General features: G+C 49.0%; 1 protein-coding gene across 1 annotated transcript in view; it reads left to right on the top strand.

Moving 5' to 3' along the window:
- TBCD (tubulin folding cofactor D) overlaps positions 1-25,376 on the top strand; it is a 130,952-nt gene extending 105,576 nt beyond the window's left edge. Inside the window, exons 15-20 of the mRNA XM_028498569.1 lie at positions 2,860-2,917; positions 7,248-7,277; positions 11,494-11,579; positions 19,198-19,278; positions 23,668-23,741; positions 25,255-25,376. Coding sequence (XP_028354370.1) covers positions 2,860-2,917; positions 7,248-7,277; positions 11,494-11,579; positions 19,198-19,278; positions 23,668-23,741; positions 25,255-25,376 — 451 coding nt within the window. The remainder of the gene's footprint in view (positions 1-2,859; positions 2,918-7,247; positions 7,278-11,493; positions 11,580-19,197; positions 19,279-23,667; positions 23,742-25,254) is intronic.
- The last annotated feature ends 438 nt before the right edge of the window (positions 25,377-25,814 follow it).

Genomic DNA, 25,814 nt, shown 5'->3' with positions numbered 1-25,814 from the left:
TTAAGACTCTGCGCTCCCAACAGAGGGGGCCTGGGTTCGATCCCTGACTGGGGAGCTAGATTCCACACGCATGCTGCAACTAAGAGTTCACATGCCATGCAACCTGACAACTAAGGAGCCCGCCTGCCACAGCTAAGACCCAGCACAACCAAATAAATAAATATTAATTAAAAATAAAAGTAAAAAAGGCTCTTACTAATATGCAAATATAATACTTAAATTTCCATCAATGATGCGAATACATTTAGAATAAAACACTAAACGTGTTTTTGTTAAGAACAGTAGTGTGTATACGTTAATCCCAAACTCCTGATTTATCCCTCCCCGCCTTTCCCCTTTGGTAACCATAAGTTTGTTTTATATGTCTGTGGGTCTAGTTCTCTTTTGTATGTAAGTTCACTAGTATCATTTTTTTTTAGATTGCACATATAAGCAATATCATATATTTGTTTTTAGCTTTGTATGGTAATCTCTAGGTCCATCCATGTTGCTGCAAATGGCATTATACACACTACTATATATAAAATGAACAGCAAGAACCTACTGTATAGCACAGAGAACTATACTCAGTATTTTTTAATAACCTATAAGGCAAAAGAATCTGAAAAAGAATAGAGACACACACACACACACACACACACACACACACACACGTATAACTGAATCACTTTGCTGCACACCTGAAAGTAACACAACATTGTAAATCAACTATATACTTCAATTGAAAAAGAAAAAGAACAGTAGTTGTGTAATTTTTGGTTATTGAAAGATCACAGTATTAAATGTCTTGATCAGTTTAATGATTTCTAAGATTTTGTTAACAAAAAACAATTATGATGTTGAAATGGAATCAATTAATCTTTAACTGGTCCTGCTAAAGTTGATGAATTTCCTTTAGTGTTAAGCCCAGTATTTTTAAAAAATCTCATTTCGGCTGTAGTTTATAATATAATAAAGAGTTGAGAGAGGAAAAGGAAATAACCTTCTGTTAATAGAGTTTTGCTGAAATTAATTTCAGCTTCAACTAGTAAAAGGACCCCAAATACTGATACTGGATCTTTAAAATTCTTCAGATATTTAGTGGCTTTTCAAAAAAAACTTTAAATTTTGAACTAACTTTAGGCTTAAAGAAGAATTGCAAAAATAATAGACGTTCCCATAAAAGCCCTTCACCAGCTTCCCTGAATATCGACCTCTTACAAAGGGGACCGAGGAATGAGCGTTGTGTGGGGCCAGTGGTTAAACCACAGCTGCTCTTTGGTGGTGTGCCTGCCCCCTTGGTGTCGCATCTGGGGTGCGTCCCAGACTCACTGTGTCAGTTGAGGTCTGTAAAGTGACTGGTTTTTTTAAATAAATAATAAACATTTGGGGGGTACTTTGAGACTATGTATCCAGATTTCACACCCAGCACCCATCAGGTACTGCGCTAGGCTAGCAATGGTGGTTCTTTCATAGGAAAACATGTCTCCTCTGCTTTTTGCTCCTTGGTTTACTTACGTCAGTGTGGGCCATGGGTTGTCTTCTAGCACTGTTGGTTATTTTGTTGCTGAGATTGCTCTGCCTTTGGCTGTTGGGAGCAATTTCAGGTTGTCTTCTGTGCCGTGTGTTCCCTGCCCCCTTGCGCCTTTGTTTTTAATGGTTTCTCGATTTCTAGCATGACAGGATGCCCCAGGCTTTTCTTTTTCCCGCAACCCAGCCCTGGAGTCGACCACCTCCAGGAGTCTGTGTTCCTCATAGTGGAGAGTGGTATTTAGAATCCAAGACCTGGATTCCACTCCCATTCCCACAGTGTATCCTTTGCACCTCCGGCCTGGCCAGCTGCGTGGACACCTGCGATTCCAGCCCAGCACCGGGGTCCCCTGGCCTCCTGTGAGCAGTGCTTCTTCCTCCTGGCTCCCTCCTCTGCGGCATCCACATGGAGTTGTTTCAGAACTGCTAACCCTCCCCCGTGAGAAACACACCCGCCCCAGAGGAGAGAGTTCCTGTGTGTCCTCCCCGTCCATCGAGTGTAGTGTCTCTGTGTAACGCAGGCACATTTCCTCTGCTGTTGCAGGACCCCACTTCCTATAATTTCTTTTTAATTTGCATTCAGGAAAATTCACTCTTTGTCGTGAACAGTTCTGTGGGTTTTGACAGATTTGTAGGGTTGGGTTCTACAACTTCAGTACCAAACAGAATGGCTGTCGGGTGGGAGGGCAGCACCCCTTTCAGGTGATCTCTGTGTGTCTGAATAACCCTTTTTCAAACATTTCCTCTGTGGGCTGATAGGAGATGCAAATTTACAAGTCACACTTAGAAACAGCACTTTGTCCCCACTTTGTTTTCTGTTGTTGCCAAAGCCGACTGGGCACTTAAGTACCTTCTGGTTTGTCCCTGATGGTTGAGGGTGATCACGTAGTGAAGGGAGGTTTCAGTGAAGCTGGTGGACAGTGTGAGCCTGGGGGCTTCCTTCTTGCAGAGCTCGGTCGTGGTTTGGCTTGTGGGGGTAGGATCGTCAGAGCTGCTTTCTGTTCTTGCCCACAGTTTCTGGGGAGATGCAGGGCTCATCGCTCCTGCTGGCCTCCTGGGCCCCGCTGGCTGCCCACGCGTTTCTCTGTTTGTACCTGTCGTCCTGCCCCGACCCTGCCGTCCTCGTCCTGCCCCGTGAGGCCCGTACACGAAGCCACCCTCCCTGTGACTTCTGCTGGCTCTCACGAAGTCGGGGTTGGCCACCCTCGCTGCCCCATGAGCGTGTCTTTAGCCAAGGCCCCCGAGCCACAGACGGGCTTGTGGGCATGTGGAGGAGCGAGACTGCGGGGTCAGCGTCCCAGGCGTCTGTGCAGATTCCCTTTCATTAATCGCCTTCCCTCTTTCTCACAGCGCACTGGTGATCGCTGCCGTGTTTGACCGAGATGTAAACTGCAGGAGAGCAGCCTCTGTAAGTTTTCCTGTCCTGTTCCTTTTCTTGAGGGTGTGGGTGGCTCTGACCTGTGACCGACTCCCCGGAGAGGCTGTGGTCACCGGCTTGTGAAGCAGGAGGGACACCCAGGGGATGGGGGCCCATGGAGGGTGGCTCCCACTCCCTCTGGGTCCCAGCCGAGGAGTGGGCTATAGCCCGTGGAGGGTGGGTCACGACGGGTTGCCCCCGTCCAGGTGGGGATGGAGAGGGGGCCTAGAGGGTCCACGGCTCAGGAGTGGGCAAGTGTGCACAGTGGGTGCTGCTGTCTGTTTGACGAGTGAGTGTCTGGCCAGGGATCAGCATTGCAGCCTCGCCTTCTGGTTGGTGGGGTGACACGGAAGCGCAGCCTCCGTCCTCAGATGCAGGGGCTCCATCAGGTCACAGAGCCCCCTGCTCCCTTGCAGCTCCTGATGGCCTGCCTGCTCTCTGTTCCCTGAAGTACATGGGGTCCTTGAAACTTTCTGGTTTCAAGAAAAAGTTTCCCAGGAAAGCTCAGGACCTCATCTGTGTCGTGCAGTTTCTCTTCTTTTGTCTTGAGCATCAGTAGGAAGCCTAGTGATTCTTTGAGAAGTCTTCACGTTTGTGCCCTGATAGTTACCCTCAGGCAGTAATTGTAAAACTCATTGAAATACAGTAAGAATCTTTTGTTAAATCTATACTTAAAAATTACCTTTTAGGGAATTCCCTGGCGGTCCAGTGGTTAGGACTCCGTGCTTCCACTGCAGGGGGCCCGGGGTTCCATCCCTGGTCAGGGAACTAAGATCCCACAAGCAGCGGAGTGTGGCCTAAAAAAAAAAAAATTATGTTTATATTTTCTTTTCTGTTTATTGGAACCTAAGAGCTAATTTTGGGAAGCAGTAATAAAATCGAAGCACTGATACTTTTTACCCTGGGGAAGAGGTGGAATAAAACAACAGAAATAATTTTTTTTTCAAGTTAAAATTAAGATCCTTTAAAATCAGCAGAGATTCTTTGCATTAAACACCACCTAAGCGACCCCTGCTTACCTAGTGGTGCAAGGCTAAGGCAGTGAAAGGTGCTTTTGTTCGAAGCTCATTTGAAAATGTCAGGATCACGTCCCTAATTATTGGGGATGAAATTTCTCTCGCCGCAGAACTGCTTCCTCGTGAAGACGTGTTTCGTCCTTTTTGGCTCTTGTTTGTGCTCACGTTTTGTGCTCTCCTTGGGAGCCTGCCCAGCAACCTCGGGCCTCTTTCCCCAGCGCCCGGGAGCTGGGAGCTCAGTGACGGTGGTGAGCTGTCCTCTCTCTCCGTCCTGTGCCCTGGGGGCACCACCTCTCCGGGTTGTCAGGTGCCGGGAGGCTCTCACCACCAGCAGCAGCCCTGGGAGGATGGCCTTCCCGTCATACTTGGGTGTCGCGGAGAGTGACAGACTGGAGGCCCACCCGGTTAATCACGGTGAATATATTTATGAATTTGTGAAAAGATGTCCCATTAAGTGGTTGTTCAGTGCTAGTTGTTGTACATGTTAGAAAGTGCCCAGCAGGCCCCCGAATGTGTCTCCCCAGTGGCTACCGGCTTCTGGCGGCAGGTTTGGGAGGAGGGAATGGGGCCAGGGAGCCACACTTCTCTTGACCTTAGATGTCCTTGAGGCCTGGGTGTAGCTACGAGTCCCAGTCTTTTTCATTGGACGCCGAATTGGATGTTTAGTACTAAACCCCGTATCATTTTTTGATGTGATATACGTGGACTCACACGGTGTGACCTTTGGGACTGCCTTTCCTGCAGCACGATTCCCGGGGTCCGTCCAGGCTGTGGCAGTGCTGGCAGCCCCTCCCTCCTGGCCGAGTCCCGTCCCCTGGCCAGCTGTGCCACAGCTGCCTGAATTGTTCATGTATTGTAGGGCCTCTGGGTTGTTTCTGGTTTGGGACTCTTAAGAATTAAGCTGCTGTAAACATTCATGGACAGGTTTTTGTGTGAACACAATTTCTATTTCTCTGGGATAAAAGCCAAGAATACAATTTGGGCGTCATATGGTAGTTGCATGGTTAGTTCTGTAAGAAAGGGCCCTGCTGTTTTCCAGAGGGGCTGCACCATTGTACCTTCCCTCCATCATTCTGTCAGCGATCAGTTTTTCTATGGCCTCACCAGCATTTGGTGTTGTCGTTATTTTTGCGTTAGTTACTCTGATTAGGTGTGTGGTGATAGCTCATTGTGGCTTTAACTTGCATTTCTCTGATGGCGATGCTAGTGATGTGGAGCAAGGTTTCATGTGATATTTACCACCTGTATCCTCTTTGGTGACGTGTCTGTTTAAGTTGCTGGGGAGGGGGAAATTCCTCCCCCGACACCAATTCTTCTTGGTGGATTTTGGCTGGTCTAGTAATTAAATTGACATGAGACAGATTAACAGGAGAAAAAGAAACAAGGTAATTCGTATACACGGAGGCCTCATAAAAATGGGACCCACAAAGTGACCAAAGCAGGCTGTTTCTATATCATTTTCAGACAAAGAAACAGTTCTTTGTGAAGATTTAACAAAGGGGCTCATGGAGAAGTGACAAGGTTTATTTCCCTAACTGGTGATGAGGACGCTTTCTCTCCTCCTGGAATGGGGAGGGTACCTTCACATGGGAGATTTATTCCTGCTTTCACAGTCAGAGTGTTTTTAACATCATTTTTCTCCTACTGGCCGTTTCTCAAGTAACTTTAATTCAAAATATCAATATGTGGCTTGGGTGGCCTGCCCGGAGCCCCAGCAAAGTCTTCTGCCCCTTTTTTCACGGGGTTGTTTGTTTTTATTGTTGAGTTTAGGAGTCTTTTCTTTCTTGGGCGAGTGGTTTGTAGGTTCTTCCTTCCAGTCTGTGGGTTGTCTGTTCATCCTCTTTACAAGGTCTTTCACGAGAACAAGAGTTTTTAAAATTTTGATGAGATCCAACCTACCAGTTTTTTCTTTTATGGGTCATGTTTCTGGTGTCAAGTCTGAGAATCTGAGAATTCGTTGCTTAGCTCTCGATCCTAAAGATTTTCTCTGTTCTGTCCCATCCATCTGTGTCTGTCTTTTTGTCTGGGTTACCATGGCTCTCTAGTAACCCTAATACTGGGTAGAGCCATTCCTCCCATTTCTTTTTTTTCAACATTGTGTCACCATTTTAGGACTTGTGCTTTTTCATGTAAATCTCGTATTATTTTTTACCTTTTAAATGATGTTACCAGAATAGTAAATGTGTTCCTAAATATTGCATGTTACGTAAATTGGCATCGTATCTTTTTTCCATTGCCTTTTGGTTGGTTTCATTTTTGCTTTTAAATTTTCTTTAATGAATTTATTGCAAAAGGTGCAAAATGGTACATAGCAAAAGTCGAGTCTCCCTGCTCCCAGTGTGAAAGCTGCATGAGGGCCCTTGGGGAAGTGCCAGTCCAGCTGTGCCTCCCCGGGGCCACCAAGTGCGAGGTCTTGGAGACGACCAAGTTTCTGGTTTTCTCTGTAACCTGCCAGAGGTGTCGGGTGCGCATTTAGACATCACCGTGGGGGTCTTTGTGTTCCGTTGTCTTGATTCCTTGTGCACAGCTGCGTGTGCTCCTCCCAGCACCCCGCGGGGGATGATGAAGTTGTAGCTGAAATGAAAGTCCTAGAGGTTACGACCTCACTTCCAGGAAGCTCCTGCCCCAGGCATTGGGGCTGCGTCTGCAGGCAGGGTCACCCCTCCCAGGTGCTCCCTGAAGCCACCAGCCACCTGCCCTCTGACCTGTCTCTCTGGTGGATGGCGCGTGGCGATGAGGTTGCATTGTGCGCAGCTGCACGCCGTGGGCATTTGCTAGCTGGTGGCAAGAAGGTCCACCTAAGGATGCCTCATTCTAAGGTAATGTTTTGACCTTCTGAACAGCCCAGCTCTGGGCCTGTGAGCAGGACGTGGAGCGTGTCCGTGGCAGGTCCTGGGGAAGGCAGCACGGGGAGACCCGGCACTGAGCGTCACCATCCTGTGAGCTGTCGTCACACATCCCCCGGAAAATGATTTGTGTTTGGGGCTTTTAGTTAACCAAACAGATATGACTCTATTCTTATTTTTGTATCTAAGACCTTGAATTAGGCTTTGGTGAGAAGCTCGGCATCGGCCGCTAAGCTGACTTTATAAACTTGAATTCTTAAATCATGGTTTTAAAGCACATCAGGATGTGAAAACAGAAAGATGAACCACCCTTGAGGCTCTGAGTGGCCAGCAGTGGGGACCTTTATTTAAAAAACAGTCATGGCTCATTTGTCTCGCACTGGGTTTGCTGTGCGTCCATCACGCGTGTCCGGCGAGTGCACACCTAACTCACTGCTGTGTCTGTGCTTCTCTTCCTAGGCTGCTTTCCAGGAGAACGTGGGAAGACAGGTATGGCTGTTTTCAAAAATCTTCATTCCTAAAACTTCCTGTAGATGTAGACGTAGAAATAGTAAAGCTACAAATGTGGGTAAAGAATTTACCTAGAGTAAGCTAGTACTTCACACTGTGACTTCCGGTCGCAGATTCACTCATGACGTGACTCAGGTGAGTGTTGACACAAGTTTTAAACAGTTAGTCGTTGTTTTACAGGAAACTTGAATGTGTAAGTAATTTTCACACACGTCAGAAATCAGTGCCTTGTGCGTTGCCGGGGGCCTTCTGACGTCAGCAGTTGCCCTTGGGCGCCGGAGGGGTGTGAGCAGAGGAGCCTGGCAGGGCAGGGGCAGAGACGTGACCCCAGGAAGGAGCCAGCTTCCGCCTGCCAGCCGCCCCACGGCCCCTCCTGACTTGACGTCGTGCCCCCGGCCCTGAACCTCTTATTGCGGTCAGCCTGGGCTGGGAGGTGTGGCCTTTGTCCCCACGTCATTCATACTGTGTGTGGCGATGGCCACCCTGGGACATGTGGCCGGTCTGGCAGCAAATGAGCCGTCTCAAGGGTCAGTTTCCCATGGCCAGGGGAGCCCAGGAGAGAGGTCTGAGCTGTGCTCAGAAGGGCGCCAGGAGAGAGATCTGGGCTGGAGGTGAGTGCGTTGTGGGCCTGGGGATCCCCAGGTGATACTGGGGACAAGCGGTGACGGGCCTTGAGGGGCAGAGGTCAGGCTGCAGGACCAAGGGGAGCCCACGCAGAGTGGCTGCTCAGCAGATGGGAGGGCGGGAGGGGCGGGCGCGCACAAGAGGGGAGGCTTGGGCAAACACGGGATTCCAGACTCCTGCCTGGACGTCTGCGGGAAAGCGTGCGTGCAGGGACTGTCCCCTTGGATGCCCTGGAGTCTGTCAGGGTTCCCACGGCGGGGCCGGCCTTGCTGCTGAACCGGGGCCTGCATTCCCAGCGCTGGGTCCACTCGCCCTTCCTGGGCCGCCAGAGGCCAGGGAGAGGGGGAGATGCTGCAGCTGTGGCTTCCACGGGGGTGACGTTTGGGGCACGGTGGGAAGTTCTCCCGGAAGTGTGGGCTGCTGGGCGAGGCGCCTCCGTCCACGTGGCCTGGGTGTTGGCGAGGGGTCCCCCAGCGCTCAGGGTGGAGCAGAGAGAGGAGCCAGTGGGGCTTCAGGCTGGACCAGGTCTGTGGAGGGCAGCCAACCTGCTGACCTTCCATCGAAGGCGACAGAGCAGCCAAGGGGCGGAGAGTAGGGCGGCTTAGCTGGAGGTTCTGCAGCCTGTGCTGTGAGCTGTGAGCGTGTGTGTGTAGGGGCCGGGGCCTTGAGGTGAGGTGTCCAGTTCTGAATGCAGCGTTAAGGCTAAACTGATGCCAAGATGGGTCCAAACGAAGTCTCGGATTCCACAGTCATCGCCAAAGACAGAGGGAACCAAATCATTCATCTTGAACTTGAATTCGTGCTACCTTGAAATTGTTGGGGTGCTGCCTCATTCTGTGGGTGTGCTTGTCTGTGGAAGGAGCCCAGTAAGGTCACAGCCTTTCTTCCGTGGCTGGGAGGTGACTGAGACCCAGTTTCCTTGGGCGTCCCTTAGTCCTGTCTACCTGGAGCCCTGAAAACTTAGAAGAAAGCTGGTCACTAGACAGAGATGCCAACCTCTGGCGGCAACAGGCTTCGCTGTGTCAGGGCAGCAAGTGCCGCCCGCAGGACGAGGGAGGCTGACAGGGAGAAATGTCGGGTTGTCGAGGGGCCCGCAGGCCAAGATCCGGGCCTGGAGAGGAGGGCGGGGGCTGTGATCCAGAAGGGAACTGCTGGAGGCTGAGCCAGGGGAGCCTGGGCACCCTGAAAGTCAGAGCCCAGGAGAAGAGGTGTCTCCCGCCCACCTCCAGCCCCCACGGCACCCCTGTCGGCAGAGCCCCAGGTTCCAGAAGACACCAGGGCGGTCAGGAGCTGGGCAGTTACTGCTCCCTGCGCAGTCGGAGCGTGGGGGCCACTCAGGTTGGGGCGTCCGTCAGGGAAGGAAGGTGAGCAGCTAGGGTCCTTGTGCCCTTACCCTCCCCGTCTCCCCGTGCACTGGTGTTTACGGTGAAACCGGCTTGCGCGGTCCAGGGGAAGCCATGCCGATGTTTAAGAGGTGCGTACTGTGGGCCTGCACTCGGTGACCTCCTTCTGCAGCTTGACAGGAACGAGGAGGAGAAGGATGTGAACCTGCCAGAGGAAATGGGGGCGCGGGAGGGGAGTGTGGAGAGGGCACATGCGTTCCCAGACGTGGGGCGAGGCTCTTAGCGGCCGTGTGTGGTGGACTTGCTGAGGGCATGAGGCGCGAGTGAGGGGCAGCAGGGGGCGCGTTCGTCCACGGCCCTGGGGTGGGATGTCCTCCGGGCTCCTGGGTGTGAGCACAGACCCTGTCTTTGGCCACCTTCAGCGACGGGGGAATTTGCAGGAGGAATTTGGTGGGGGGCCCATGTCTCCGCCCAGGCTCACCCCTGCCCACCGGGGACTCAGGCCTGAGCGAGGGGTCCTGAGTCTCCACTCCCGGCTCCCAGAGAAACCTTGGGAGGGATTTGCTGGAACACAGCCCCCTCCGTCCATTCCGTACCTCCTTGCAGGGATGAGCTGTCTGGACAGAGGTGTGACGCTTTGGTATGCAGTGGCCGGACCAAGAAGATCTTGGGGTGTCCGGAGGCATCTGAACGTTGCCCAGGGGGCGGCAGGCTTGGGTGGTGGAGAAGAGGGCACCACCTCCTGCAGCCAGAGTGGCCTTTATCTGACTCGGCCTCAGGCTGGTCTGGGGTGGACTGGAGTCCAGCAGCAGTCAGCCCGGTGCGCGGTTGCCCCTTGGGTGGTGGGGGGCCATCCCCTGCACTGAGCTGTGTCGGGAGACTGATTGGCTTTTAGGTTCGCTTGGGAACCAAACCTCTGATCCTGACATTGTGTCCGTGATGAACGTGCTGGGGTCCGTTGACAATTTGGAGTCAGATCCCAAGTTCTTCATGTGCGGGGCTCCCTCGAGACGGCGTGGGAGGTTAGCAGTCTGTGGGTCCCTAGTCTACGGCTTGCTCAGAGTGGGGAAGGGCTCTGGGGACCCAGGCCTCACCACACCCCCCTGTGGTTGGTGACAGCAAGGCATTCACTCCTTGGTCGAAAGTTTGTCATTTATGTCCTTTTAGAAAACTATCTGGGGACTTCCCTGGTGGTGCAGAGGTTAAGAATCCGCCTGCCAATGCAGGGAACAAGGGTTCGAGTCCTGGTCTGGGAAGATCCCACATGCCACGGAGCAGCTAAGCCTGTGCGCCACAACTACTGAGCCTGCGCTCTAGAGCCCGCGAGCCACAACTACTGAAGCCCATGCGCCCTATAGCCCACGCGCCACAACTATTGAGCCCACGCACTCTAGGGACCATGCTCCGCAACAAGAGAAGCCACCGCAATGAGAAACCCGTGTACCGCAATGAAGAGTAGCCCCTGCTCGCCGCAGCTAGAGAAAGCCCACACGCAGCAACGAAGACCCAACGCAGCCACACACACACAAAAAAACTATTTGTCTTGTTTTCAGATTTTCAAGTATTGTTACCAGAGAGTGGTATCAATAATAACTTGCAGACTTCGGGGTAGGGCCTGGACCTAAGCTGGGAGTGTGTCCCTGGGTGTGTTAAGGGGGGCTGCCCACAACTCCCCAACCCCCTGTTTCAGAGTCTGGTCCTGGGTGTTGGCTGTCAGGCCCCCACATGGGACCTCCCAGTCGTTGTCTTGTTCATTCTCCTGCCAGCCGTGGGGGGTGGGCTCTTGTCCAGGATTCATAGCCCAGGCAGGTGCCGGCCCTTCCGAGGGTACTCTGGGGTCCTTCTGGCCACCGGGGCATGGGTTGAATGAAATTGGAAGCTTTAATTCTGCTGAAACCTGATGTCTTTTTATGGTCTGTGGTTTAAAGAAAGGGCTCTTAAAAACATTTTAAAGTTGAAATGCTTGAATTGTTAGGAAAAAAAATTTTAAGTGGTTCAAATAATTTTAGCACAGTGTCCAGCCTTGGAGAGGCAGTTAGTAAAGTGACCTGACTTGGAAGTCCTTGGTTGAGTTTGGTTAAGTGGTGTGTAGTTTTAGCTTTCAGTTTATATCATGCTTCTTTGTTCATAAAAGTAACATATGTGCATATGATTATCAAACTTTGAAAATGCCTTTACTCAATAAAATAATTTTTGTCTCTTTTTTTATCACTTTATTTTTTCATTAGGGCACTTTCCCTCATGGGATTGATATTTTGACCATAGCTGACTACTTTACTGTTGGTAACAGATCTAACTGTTTCCTGGTTATAAGGTAAGTTTTAATATTCATCATAAAATGTAATGTTTTCTTTGAGTCACAGATTGGTTTCCACCATTTGGTTTCTTCAGCCTGGAAGGTCCACTAAGAGTAAATCTATGTGTGAAAAGTTAAAAAAGGAATTGAAAACTGTTTTGAAACTCTTGTTTCAGATTGATCGGACAGAATGCATAGTGTATGATTCTCTTTACATAAAACTTTGCAAAATGCAAATGAATCCAAAGGGACAGTAGCAGGTCAGGGGTGGCCTGGAGAAGGGGGGTGCAGGATCTGGTCCTGAGAAGGGTGCTTATTTTTTAAAGAGGTATTAAGAGTTTCAAGAACAGTGCTGTGGTGATTATTTTTCTCTTAAACCAGCCTGTTTCACTAGCTGTTTCGTTGAGAGCTTGGTCTTTTACAGAGAATAGCCACAAGCCAAAACTGTGCATTGCTTTCTGTATGGCCGCTGCTCCACTGGGGAGTTTCTCAGAATGAATTCTTAGGTTGGTAGTGACTGTCCTTCTTTTTCTGGTTCAATAAAGTAGTGTTTCCCAAGTTGAAGTTATCTCTAGCTTGTTTATGAGATGAATAAGAAAGAGGTATTTGAGAAATCAGGTCAAGGAATAGATATTTAACATCCCTAACTGCGGTTTGCAGAAATCACATCAAAACTTAATTTAAGTAAGTAAGTAGTGGGGCAGTGAGTCCACCTGTCTTAGTTAACTCATTGCAACACTAATACGAGATGGGCATGATTTTATGAAGTGACTTATTTGCCTTAAATTGGGAGAGGAAACACGCCAGTGCTTTTTAAAATTGTTAACCATTATGGGTCTTAAGGGTAGATTCCCTAATACCCCTGCTGTGCAGACCATGCAGAAACTACATTTCGCCATAACCAGCATGGACAGATTTTTTTTTTTTTTTTTTTTTTTTTTTTTGTGGTTTGCGGGCCTCTCACTGTTGTGGCCTCTCCCTTTGCGGAGCACAGGGCTCCGTCCGGAGCAGGTGCAGCTAGTGCAGCTAGTGCAGGCTCAGCCGCCATGGCTCACGGGCCCAGCCGCTCCGCGGCATGTGGGATCTTCCCAGACTGGGGCACGAACCCGTGTCCCCTGCATCGGCAGGCGGACTCTCAACCACTGCGCCACCAGGGAAGCCCTTTTTGTTTTTTTTAATGTGGCATTTGGCCTCCTTCCCAGAAACAGTCTTTGACCAAACACTGTATTTTTAGCATCCTTTCCACCTTTCCTCAACATTTAATGGTCTTCTGTGCGTTATCAGTTCTTTTCTATTTTAATTCTGTTTCCTTTGATTGTCAATATTTGAACATATATTTTACATGGGGAATCTCTTACCTTTGCCCGAGTTTCACGGGTAAAAGAACTCGTAGTTTTTGGTCTTGGCATGCTTTTCTTGTGGCTGAGGTCTCTGAGCTGGTCTGCGTTTCAAAGATGGGCTGGCTCAGGATCTGTCTTCCCCAGGGGGTTCTGCACACTTCTGTGGATGAGAGGCAGTCTGTGAGGAAAGGGCCAGCAGTCAGGGGGACCAGGGTCTGTGGCTGTACCCCATCACCACAGGGCACTTGGGGGAGCTCTTCCCTTGCCCCAAGGCAGGGCCGACCCCCAGGGTCCTGCTGTCAGCCTGGATGGCAGAGCAGAGGGAACTGTGCCCAGGGAGCCTGGTGTGGGGTGGGGGCAGCCCTGCAGGGAAGGGTCCAGAGTCGGCCTGGGGTGGTAGGGCTTCTGAGCCAGAGTGGGGCCTTGGGTTGTCCTGAGGTCAGGGAACCAGGCTTGACAGTCAGATCTGCATTTTGAATATACCACTGTGACTGCGTTTTGGTAACTGGAAGCAAGGAGACGGTCAGGGCCCCCTTACAAGGTGGGGGGTGATCAGAGGGTGGTCAGGGCCCCTCACAAGGTGTGAGACATGGTCAGGGGACAGCTAGGGCACAGGGTTGGGTCCTCTGGCGAGAGTGGGTGTGGTCAGGAGAGTGGAGGTGTTGGGGTGCACCGTGAGGGAGAAAACACCCGTGGGTTTTGGGGAAGGTCCAGAGCTCAGATTCACTGAACACGCGGGGCTCACAGCACATCTGAGTGGACGCATGGGCCGATGTGCGGATGATTCTCCTGGAGACGGGAGTGTGCGACACACGGATGGGAATTGAAACACGTCGACGAAGACCATCAGGTGGGGGGACCAGCGTCGTCTTACCTCCACTTTTGACTCAGAGCTTTGTCATGGTGCTGCTTACACGCAGGAAGTTGCACGTGTTTCACGTGTAGGTTCTGATCAGTGTTGACAGGCACAGATCTCTGTCACCACAATGCAGATGGAGACCCGTCTCCACAGGATTTCTGGGCGCCCCTTCTCCAGGTACCGGTCTGTTCCTGTCCCTCTGGGTCATTGGGTGAATGGAGTCCTGTGGTGTGGGCTCTGGGTGCTGTTCTGGCCGCCTGCGCTCTGGCTGCTCTCTCGGATGTGTCCTCCTGCGTGAGTGCCCACGTGTTCCTAGTTCCCTCGCGTGATGAACCACGTTTTCCCCTGTGAGGGATGTCTAGGGGTTTCCAGGTTAGGGCTTCGATCACCTTCATGTGCACGTCTGTCTGTGGGCAGGTGCTTTCCTTTATCTGGTTAAACACCTGGGAGTGAAGTGGCTGGATCCTGATTGTTTTAAGAAACTGCCAGATGGTTTTCCAGAGTGGCTGCATCATTTTACCCTGTCCTTGCTAGCCCTTGGTGTGGTCAGTGTTTTCAATCTTAGCCATTCTAATGGATGTGCAGGAGGAGCTCATTAATTTGTCTTTTCCTAATGACTAATGACATTGAGCATCTTTTCATGGGCTTATTTGACACATCTTTTGCCTGTTTATCTATTGGGTTGGTTGTTTTCTTCTTACTGAGACTTTGAGAATTCTTCCTATGTTCTGGATGCAAATCCTTTCTCAGGTCCATGATCTGCAGATGTTTTCTCCTGGTCCGTGGCTTGTTCTTTCAGCGTCCTATGTATTCCTAAGACAAAACCCTTTGTTAAAAATCAGCTTTATTGGGCTTCCCTGGTGGCGCAGTGGTTGAGAATCTGCGTGCCAATGCAGGGGACACGGGTTCGAGCCCTGGTCTGGGAAGACCCCACACGCCGTGGAGCAACTGGGCCCGTGAGCCACAATTACTGAGCCTGCGCGTCTGGAGCCTGTGCTCCGCAACAAGAGAGGCCGCGACAGTGAGAGGCCCGCGCACCGCGATGACCAGTGGCCCCCGCTTGCCGCAACTGGAGGAAGCCCTCACACAGAAACGAAGACCCGACGCAGCCAAAAAAAAAAAAAAAATCAGCTTTATTTTTGTTCTCCTATTTTTTTTTTTCCGCAACAAGAGAGGCCGCGACAGTGAGAGGCCCGCGCACCGCGATGACCAGTGGCCCCCCGCTTGCCGCAACTGGAGGAAGCCCTCACACGGAAACGAAGACCCGACGCAGCCAAAAAAAAAAAAAAAAATCAGCTTTATTTTTGTTCTCCTATTTTTTTTTTTTCAGGCACTCAGGTTAGTTTATTAATATTTTTATTTTTGCTGTGTTGGGTCTTCGTTTCTGTGCGAGGGCTTTCTCTAGTTGTGGCAAGCGGGGGCCACTCGTCATCGCGGTGCGCCGGCCCGGGCCTCTCACTGTCGCGGCCTCTCCCGTTGCGGAGCACAGGCTCCAGACGCGCAGGCTCAGTAGTTGTGGGTCACGGGCCCAGCCGCTCCGCGGCATGTGGGATCCTCCCAGACCAGGGCTCGAACCCGTGTCCCCTGCATTAGCAGGCAGATTCTCAACCACTGCGCCACCAGGGAAGCCCCGTTCTCCTATTTTTGTTCTCTCCTATTTCATTACATGTGATTTACATACAGTAAAATTCACTAATTTAAAATGTGGGTTTTGGCAGATGTGTAACCACTGCTGCAGTCAACACAGGGAATGTTTCTGTCGCTACAGAAAGTTCCCTCATGCCCTGGCCCTGACAGCCGCTGAGCTGCCTTCTGTCACTGGAGTTGACCGTTTCTAGAACCTGTAGGACAGTCACGTGGTATGCGGGCTCCTGTCACTGTATGTCATCGTTCATCCATGCTGCTCAGTAGCGGTCCACCGCGTGGACTGCACCTTGTCTCCCACTCACCAGCTGGTGGTCGTCCGAGCCCCTTGGCTTTGGATGTTTGCGTATGGGTGGTGCTTCTGTTTGCCCAGCTGTTTTCTGCTGTGACATAACGAGCAGTCGTGAGCAATTTTTATTGGTTTGTCTTCTTGCAGTTGTAAATTCCCTTAACAGATTGCTGGCACCACAACACTGTGCATCCTTCTAGAGAAGCATTTTGTCACATTTTGCTTTCTAGTAGTTTGCTTTCCAGTCATTTTACACGTTCCTGTCCCATGAGTTCTTCAAACTAAGGAAACCTCAGAGTGAACTTTCTCTCTTATTTCCTAACTCGGTGAACAGCATGCCATCCACATCATCAACTCAGTTTTGCTTCTCCTTCTCTCATTCCCCACGTCAGGTTGGTGACCTAGTTCTGTCACTCTTGCATCCCTAACAGCCCTCAAACGTTCACTCTGCTTGTCTGGTCAGCTGTCACCGTAGCCCAGCTCTCACTGTCCTGTACACTTGCAGAGCCTCCATGATCCCACCCCCGTCACTTGTCTGAGTGCAGAACGGAGTGCTTTCTCTTTGTCACACCACCACCCTGCCTCCCGGCCCCCAGCAGGCCATGCATCCTCCTTGGCTCACCTCCCCCACTCCTCCGCCCTGTGGTGGACGCCCCTCTTGGTTTGCACTTGGCCGCCGTGCAGACTGAGTGCTCAGTAAGTGCTGAGCGCTGCCTGGGCTGGCAGTGCCAGCAGTGCATCTTCTCCAAGGTCAGCCGCTAGTTGGTGCCCAAAGCTTGGACTAGAAGTCAGGTGGCCGACCTCTTTTTTTCTGTGAGGCCACTGTTTTCTCTGCCTGCGTCTCTGGAAGCTTTGGAGGCTCAGGATGCTGGCCTGGGGTGGGTCTATCTGTTGGGTGGGCCAGGGACCTGTAGGTTACGTGGGACCAGGAATTGTGTCTTGCCTCCATTTCTGACAGCTTCAGCAGCTTGTCTGCTGTCCTCACTTTTCTCCTTTCTTCTTCTCACTCTCTCTCAAGCGGTTTCATCATCTTTAGGGGGCTCTCAATCCACCTCGCTGCTGGTGAAGCCTCTGCTTTTCTTCCCGTCACGCCCAGAGCAAAGATTTTCCCTGACTTGACTCTCCCAGACCTCACACCTTGTAGCACACGCATGCCCACCCAGCGCCCCTGTTCATGCTGTGCACATGCAGTGTGCCCTCACAGGATTTGGGTAATATCCTGATTCTCCCTTCTTGGCCTTCGGTGCCATCCGCTCTGTCTCTCAGCCTCCGTGTAACATGTGGGTGGTGGTCAGGTCCGTGGTGGGGTTATGTGGATGGTGTGGCAGGTTCAGACAATATTTGTAAGCAATTGGGTGTTTTAGAGGCATGCAGTATAAAAGTGCATATTTTGGAATAAGTGATACATGTTCGTGGTATAAAATTCAGAAGGTGCAGGGGGTGTTTAGGGAAAACCAGTGCATCTCACCTCTCCTTCCAGGCACCTGGTTCCACCCTGGGGGGTCCCGGTTGGCCCCAGTTCCTTGTGTCTTCTAGAGGGATTTGGTTCATGTCATGCCTGTGGGTGTGTCGACTTCCTTCTGTCCATGCTGAGCGGTGGCACACAGTGCACAAGGTTGGAACCCCTGAAGTGCTCATCTTCAGAGGCTTGGTCGGGTAGAGGCACACCTTGGGGATATTGTGGGTTCGGGGCCAGACCACCGTAATAAAGCGAGTATCACATTGAAGTGAGTTGCACGAATTTTTTGGTTTCCCAGTGCATATGAGAGTTATCTTAACACTGTACTGTAGTCTGTTAGGTGTGCAATAGCATTATGTCTAAAAAAACAATGTACATGCCTTAATTTAAAAATGCTTTATTGCTCAGTGGTGCTAACCATCATCTGAGCCTTCAGCGAGTCACAGTAGTAACATGAGACATCACTGTTCACATATCACCATGACACATATAATAATAATATGGAAAAAGTTTGAAATGTTGCAGAAATTACCAGAGTGTGACACAGACACAAAGCGAGCAAATGCTTCTGGAAAATGGTGCCGACGTGCTCGATGCAGTGCTGCCACAAACCATCAATCTGTGAAGTTTGCAGCATCTGGGAAGCACAGTGAAACGAGGTCTGCCTGCAGTAATAATGATGAGCTCTTAGCAGTAAGGCGGCAGCTCTGTGTGTACTGTTACATACAGCAGAACATATACACGGTATGCTGCCTGTGACGTCCTGCGTCTTGGAGAGCCTTCCATATCTGGACATGGAGTGTGACCTGTAGATCTCCCTTCCTGGCCGTTGGCTTCTGTCCGCTCTTTTGCTGTTGTAAACGATGTGAAGTGAATATTCTTGTATATATCACTTCTCACCTGTGTGCTTATATCTGAGTGAATTAACAGAGTGGAATTGCTAGACCAAAGGGCGTTACATTTTCAGTTTCCTGGGCAGTGTCACTTGCTGTCTCTAGAGGCTGTGCCAAGACGCTGTCCCCAGCAGTGTCTGTATGCTTCTAGAGCCTTCCAGCAGCAGCTGTCAACCCCTCTGACTTTGGCAGTTTGACACATGGACAAACGTTTCCTTTCCATTTCCCATTGAATGAGGCTGAATGTTTGAGCTGCATCTTCTTTCTTTTCTGTAAACTTTAATGATTTTTCTACTAGGTGATGGCATTTTCTTATTGATTTGGAAGAACTCCGTTATACAGAAGGCTCTTGTTTGTGATAGCAGTTGCAGATATTTTTGATTTTGTTTATGGTGTGTTTTTCCTGATAGCATTTTTCTCTTTTGGTTGAGTGTTTGAATGTACCAATCTCTTCTTTTTTGGCTGCTGGGTTTTGAGTCATAATTAGAAAGGCCTGTCCCACTTGGAGATTATTTTTTTAAAATTCTCCTATGGTATTTTCAGGCGATGTGACTCTTACTTTTAAGGCATAATTATGCTCCATCAGCTGTCCTCGTATGAAGCGGACAGTTCAGTGAGTGCTTGCAGCACGCACACCTGGGTGACCAGCGCCGTCACTGACGTATGGAGGGCTCCGCACCTCGGCTCCAGGCGCCGACCGTAGCTCGCTGATGCCTTTTGTAGAATGTCACACGAGTGGAGTCAGAAAGGATGGACCCCTGTGCCTGGCTCCTGAGAGAATCAGCACAGTGGTTTCTGAGAGTCATGCTTGTTGTGTGTGTTGGTAGCTTGTTCCTCTTTGTTGCTGAGCTGTCTTGAGTCTGTGGCTCTTCTGCAGTTTATCTGTTAGTCCGTTATAGACATTTAGGTGGTTTCGTGTTTCGGGCTCCGATGAATGAAGCTGCTTAAACATTTGTTTAGAAGTCTTTTTGTGGATGTATATATCTTCATTTCTTTTGGATACATACTTATTAGGGGATTTCTGTATATTTATAAGAAACTGCCGAACTGTTTTTGAAAGCGGTTGTACCATTTTACGTTCTCATAAGTAGTGTGTGTGTGAGTTCCTGTTCCTCCACATTCTCACCATCTCTGAATATTGTTTTTTTCCAGCATGTTTATTGCCGGCTTTCCTGAATACACACAACCAATGATAGACCACCTGGTTACCATGAAGATAAACCATTGGGATGGGTAGGTTTTGTGTTTTTGTGTTTGCCTAATTAGCTTATCTGTCAAATAAGAATTCTTACTTATTCCCAAAGGAGAGATTAAATTGAGCTCGTAAGCCTTGAGTATATTGTCTGATTGTAGATGTCTTTTTTTTCAGTTTATATACATGTATATTATATAAATATTTTACCATTTAAACTTTTTATTCTCCATTGGAGTACAGCTGATTAACAATGTTGTGATAGTTCAGGTGCACAGCAGAGCAACTCAGCCACACATAAACAGGTATGCGTTCTCCTCAAACTCTCCTCCCACCTAGGTGGATTTCATATTTTAAAGTAGCTCCTGAGAAGTAACGTGAGTTCCAGTCTTCATGCCTGATGTGTTGGTTAATGGTCTATCTCCAGGTTTACTTCTGGAGACCTCAGTGAAGTCTGCTGGGCGTGGAAACTTTCCCGTGTCATGGAGGGCGGGTGGCCTCCTGAGGGTGAGGACCTTAGGCTGTGGGGTCTGCCTCATCTGCTCTGCAGCCAGGGCATCCCACCTCGAGTCCGATCCGTGTGGCCGCTTAGCCGTCTTCTCCAGCCTTCCTGGAGCCAGGCAGGCCTGTAGCTTTTTCGTGATTACGGAGCAGCTTCAAGGTGTCTTAGCATTTCCAGCAGTTAAACATGTCCCTCCAAAGGGAAGGGCCAGTGTATAAGCCAGAGCGGGTATCAGTGCTTCTCTCAGCACCCCTGGGATGACAGCTTATTTTCTCTTGGGAGGCTCGGCGTGGCTACTGGTGCTCAGGCCGTGGTCTGAGGGACACAAACGCCAAGTAGCTTCTTCAGGTTCTATGTCGTGAACCCCAGCTTACAGTGGGTGTTAGTTGCAGTCAATAGGACATTTAAAACCAAAATTGCAGCTGTGTCATCCATGGTGTTAGATTAAACTTTTGAGCTATTGAAATCTCCAGCTGTTGTTGAAATGTTTATTTCTTCTTTCAGTTCTGTCAGGTTTCCTTCACATATTTTGGGTGGGACTCTCTGGTTAGGTGCAATTACATTTCTAACTTTTGTGTCTTCCAGATGTATTGACCCTTTATTGTTATGAAATGTCCCTTTTTGTTTCTCGTTAGATTTCTTGTCTTAAAGTGTAATTTGATACTATTATGGCTGAAGGGTCGGTGAGCTTTTTCTTTAAAGGGCCAGAGAGTAAACATTTTAGGTCACCGTCCCATGTATTTTATTTTTTTCTTTTCTAAGATTTATTGTTTATTTATTTAATTTATTTTTGTCTGTGTCGGGTCTTAGTTGCGGCACGCAGGATCTTTGCTGAGGCATGCGGGATCTTTCATTGGGGGGCGCGGGCTCTTTGTTTTGGTGCGCAGGCTTCTCTCTATTTGGTTTCTATTTTTTAATTTTTTTGTTGTTAATTTTATTTAAAACATTCTTTGTGGAAATACTCTGTTTAGTATAAGCTCCAAAAACCGGAAGTTTCCAGGATGCATGAATCACAGAATGGAGGGGAAATTGCAGTCAGATTTGAAGGTCCTCACGATAACAGCTGCTCACATTTTCTCAATGTTGGGATTCACAGAGCATGATTATGACCTAATTTTCTTATGTTTCTTCAGCGATGGAGATATTTCTGCCTTTCTCTGTTTTTGGCCTGGATTACATCCATGAGGAGATATCAGCTAAAAGTTCATAAATAGGGTCTCTTCAATTTCCTGTGAATACATGGCTTGTAGAAAATGGGGAGCCTTAGAGAATTCTTTACAGACATTCTTTAGTGGTGTATTTATACCTTCACTAGTATAGGTATTCTATTATACTTTTAATAGTATACATTTTTGAGAAGTATTATCCATTGTTTTGGGTTTCTTTTTAAACATTTTCTGATAAACAACAAAATCCTACAGTATAGCACAGGGAACTATATTTAATATCCTGTGATAAACCGTAATGGGAAAGAATGTGGAAAAGAATATATATGTATAACTGAATCACTCTGCTGTACAGAAATTAACACATTGTAAATCAACTATAATTCAATAAAATAAAAAAAATTTCTGATACTTAGACATACCCCAAATAATTTATGTATCAAAATAAACATAATTAAAAATTTTTTGACTGTGGTAAAATACATGTAATATTTATCTTAATCATTTTTAGTGTAGAGTTCAGTTAAGTACATTCCCCGTGCTGTACAACCAACTTTTTCATCTTGCAAAACTGAAACTCTGTCCCGGTTAATCATCGACTCTCCCTCCCCTTGGCAGCCCCCGTTCTCCTGTCTGTCTCTATGAATGTAACTCCTCTAGGAATCTCATATGGAATCCTACAGGATTTGTCCTTCTGTGACTGGCTGATTCCACTCAACATACTGTCCTCCAAGGTTCATCCGTGTTGTAGCATGTGTCAGAATTTCCTTCCTTTCCTTTTAAGGCTGAACAATATTCGATTGTATATACATGCCACATCTTCTTTATCCATTCATCTGTCCGTGGATACTTGGGTTGCTTCCACATTTTAGCTATTGTGAGTAATGCTGCTATGAATATGGGTGTATAAATATCTCTTCGAGACCCTAATGCTGCATGAATATGGGTGTATAAATATCTCTTCGAGACCCTGCTTTCAGTTTTTTGGGTATATACCCAGAAGTGAGATTGTTAGCTTAAATAGTAATTCTGTTTTTAATCTCAAAAGCCATACTGTTTTTCATAATGGCTGTACCGTTTAACATTCCCACCAGCAATGCACAAGGATTCCAACTTCTGCAAATCCTCACCAGTACTTGTTATTTTCTTTCTTTCTTTCTTTCTTTTTTTTTAAATAGTGTCGCTCTTAATGGGTGTGGGGTGTGAGATGGTATTTCATTGTGGTTTTGATTTGCATTTCCCTAATGATTAGTGATGTTGAGCATCTTTTCATATGCTTGTTGGCTATTTGTATATCATATTTGGAGAAATAGTTCAAGTCCTTTGCCCATTTTAAAATGCAGTTACTTGGTTTTCGTTGTTGTTGTTGGGTTGCAAGAGTTCTTTATATATTCTGGATGTTAGTCCCTTATCAGATACATGATTTGCAAATATTTCCTCCCATTCTGTAGGTTGCCTTTTCACTCTGTTGATTGTATCCTTTGATATGCAGAAGTTTAAATTTTTAACATAAGTCCAATTTACCTATTATCAGTGTATATAGTTTTACTTTTGCCTGTGCTTTTGGTGTTACATCCGAGAAAACATTGCCAAATCTAATGTCATGAAGCTTTTCCCCTTTGTTTTCTTCTAAGAGTTTTATAGTTTGAGGTCTGACATTTAGATGGTAAATATAATATTTTTAAATACATAAAAGCTTATCCTCAAAGTGCACCAATTTGAGGATAAGTGTAATTAAGCCTGTTAGAATAGCTACCTCCTTGGCAACTGTGGGGCTTTCTCTGCTCTGAGACCTGATCACTCAGCCTTCAGAAGTGGCTTCCTGAATGGGCTCTTAGCACATGAGACCTCCCTGCCTTGAGGAGCTGGCTGTTTTCTGTTGGAAGCAGACCCCTAAGCTGGTCTGAGGGCATCGAGAGGCCCAGGCATACACAGGAGGGGAAGGAGCTCCTGCCCCAGCATCCACTTTCATCCTCCAAGTGCTTCTCTCTGGTGCTCGTGTACTTGGAATGTATAACGATCAAACTGCGGATGCCCCCTTTTGCATGTTTCTTCTTTAATATCGTTATCATGTTCTGTCTTGTTCTGTAGTCCTCCTGATTATTATTTTAAGGAAATGACCACTTCCTGTTCTGTCTGGAGCTCTTGGCAGTGCCCTCCTGACTTTTAGTGCTGGGGCGGGGCTGGGGGGGCGTGGGGGAGGGCGTCAGCTTCACAAGTCACCCTCAAGGTTTGATCGGACCTGTCTGGCCCCTGGCGGGTTCAGGAGGGAGCTCGGCTTCATTAACCCATCCTGGGGTCGTCCTTCTGTTCTGTGTGTTGAGAATATAACAAATGTGCGTTGAATGGAAATGTTTGCACTGATGTGATGTACGCCTCCTGTTTATTAGCTTGAGCCTCACGAGATTCCCTCGTTTAGCCCTCGAGCTTCTTCCCAGTGGTGGTTTCACTGGCTCCCCAGTACTCGCATCCTCTGTGTCCCTTGGGGTGTAGGAGGTTGGAGACATACTTTGCCATCCAGAGCCGCGCAGATGGCAGCTGTGTCCTGACAGGGACTTGCATGCAGTGCCTCCTCTTGGTGAAGTCTCTCTCCCTCATTTGTTATGAGCAGAGGTTCTTACTTGCTTGTTAGTTTGTGTTTGTTTTCATAGTGTTTGACTAAGTGGCCGGTTGACAGCTCCATGCACTGTCCTCTCTGTAATTGAATAAAGCCAGAATCCTCGAAATGAAGGACTAACAGTGTTCTCTGCCCCGCCCCCCAGGACCATCAGGGAGCTGTCGGCCAAGGCACTGCGGAACCTGGCTCAGCGAGCACCCGAGCACAGCGCCCGTCACGGTGGGTGCTCCTCCTCACACTTGCACATGAGTGTGCAGCACGGACACATGCATGAACACGCAGCGGGAAGCCCCGGAGGCCCCCTCACTGATTTCAAGGCCTGGGGGTTTCTCTCTTGCTGAGAAGGGTTGGAAGGACTGGTCTGTGCTTCATCAGGGACAGAACACAAACCAGGTGCCACGGCCCCTGGGAGTGCAGGTGCTGTGACCACTGAGGTGTGTGTGTCCCCAGGAGCCGCAGGATTCCTGCGTCATCGCAGCAGGAATCGATGGATCTGCTGTACACTGTGTGTTTCAGAACTAGCCTTAAAACAAGTGAAGTAACTCACAATATAACATATTAAACAGTGAGCTGCTTCCCTGGGGCTGCAGTGGATTTGCTGACTTCCTGGGCCGGGCCTGAGCGCACTTTACTCAAGAACAGAACAGCCAGTCTGAATTGATGACACGCCCTTATCATTAAGGAAAGAACCTGTATATGTTCCATCATGTTTTTTCTACTTGGAATAAGTAGGCATCTGATTTTAATTTAGGGAACAATACACAAATTTCTCCACATTATACTTATTCTCACTGACATTTTTTAGAGAAGTAACTGTTGGTTGGATCATGGTTCTTCATTTGGAGTTACTGGTTTTAATCACACAGTCTGGGATTTTAAATGAAGATTTGGGGCATGTTACCTCCTAAGGGCCCTTTGAGCTTCTTGGTCTGTTAATTAAGCTTAATGTCAGGAATCTCACCTGGTGTTTACTTTCCTTTTATGATAATCCTGCTGCCTGAATGAAGGGGACACTTTTTTCCCCAGTTCAAGAGTGCTGACCGCCCCAGGATAAGGGATTTCCCTGATTCTTAAACACTTGACCGCTACCAGCTGCCACATCTGAGCCCCTGTGTGGGCCCTCTCCTGGCAAGGACGCCGTCGGCTTCCATGGCCTCTGCCCGGCTGTGGTTGTGGTTCCCCCTGGCTGGTGGGGCTCGTGGAGCAGAGCCGCTGTGGGTGTGGCTCCTTGTCTGCGCTCCCTGCCAGGCTTCCAGGACTCTCTGACTTTGCTTTCTGTCCCCAGAGCACAGGCTTGGAGGCTTCCTCTGCTCTGAGCAGGAGAGGGCGAGCTCCAGGCTGAGGCAGCGTGTGTTGGCTGCAGGGTCCTGCAGCTCGGCCTCTGTCCTCCCTGCCCCCCAGGCAGAGCCCTGGCAGCCCCTGAACAGCAGGAAAGACCTGGAAGACAGTCTGTTTTCCTTCTTCCCTGCTGTCTGTTCTCACCCTGGGTCACCACCCTGTGTCCGGAGCCTTGAAGAGCATGTGCTCTTCGGGGGCAAGTGTCATCCTCGTTCACATTCCTGCTTGCTGCCCCTGTGTCTGCTGACGAAGTTTGGCATGTCAGAGACTTTAGTTTAGCCTTGGTTGTGAGATAATGATCCTGACAGAGATAACTGAGTGGGTTTGTTTCTCCCCTGGATCCTGAACCCCCGCGTCTGGCACCCTGTGTGCATCTCCCACGTGTCCTTTGCAGTTTTCCCGCGTCTGCTGTCGATGACACAGAGTCCAGACCTACACACTCGGCACGGGGCTGTGCTCTCCTGCGCAGAGGTCACCCACAGCCTGTACACACTGGCCGTGCAACAGGGCAGGTAGGAGCTGGGTCACAGCTGGGGCCCTGTCCACGCGCCCCTTCCTTTGTGCCGGCGGCATGGTCTCCAGGGCCCCTGTGCTCCTGGTGACGTCTGTCAGTGGTCCCCTGTCCTCTCTGGGGGACCCCACCTCTCTGGGCTTCTCCTGTCACCTCGCTCTTTCTGAGGTAAACAGATTGTAAAAGCAAAGCCACGTTTTCAGAGTTTGTGTTGAGTAGCTTGTATATTCAGTTTTCTTTGTTCATTTATCACTTTCAATAATTTAAAATACCAGAGAATATAAATTTAAAAGTGTCTACCAAGAGCCTTTTCTGCTGGCTCAGTTGGTATAAATAATAATAGATACGCAGTGTGGGGTTGCTGAGAAAGTCCGAATGTTGAGAATGTTTTGTGTGAAGCAGCTGCTTCGTCTTCCTACTTGACTTTCCAACTGACTTTTCCT

This window comes from Physeter macrocephalus, chromosome 14, assembly GCF_002837175.3.
Source record: "Physeter macrocephalus isolate SW-GA chromosome 14, ASM283717v5, whole genome shotgun sequence".
NCBI classification, from domain to species: Eukaryota; Metazoa; Chordata; class Mammalia; order Artiodactyla; family Physeteridae; genus Physeter; species Physeter macrocephalus.
This window is presented reverse-complemented; position numbering and strand designations above follow the sequence as displayed.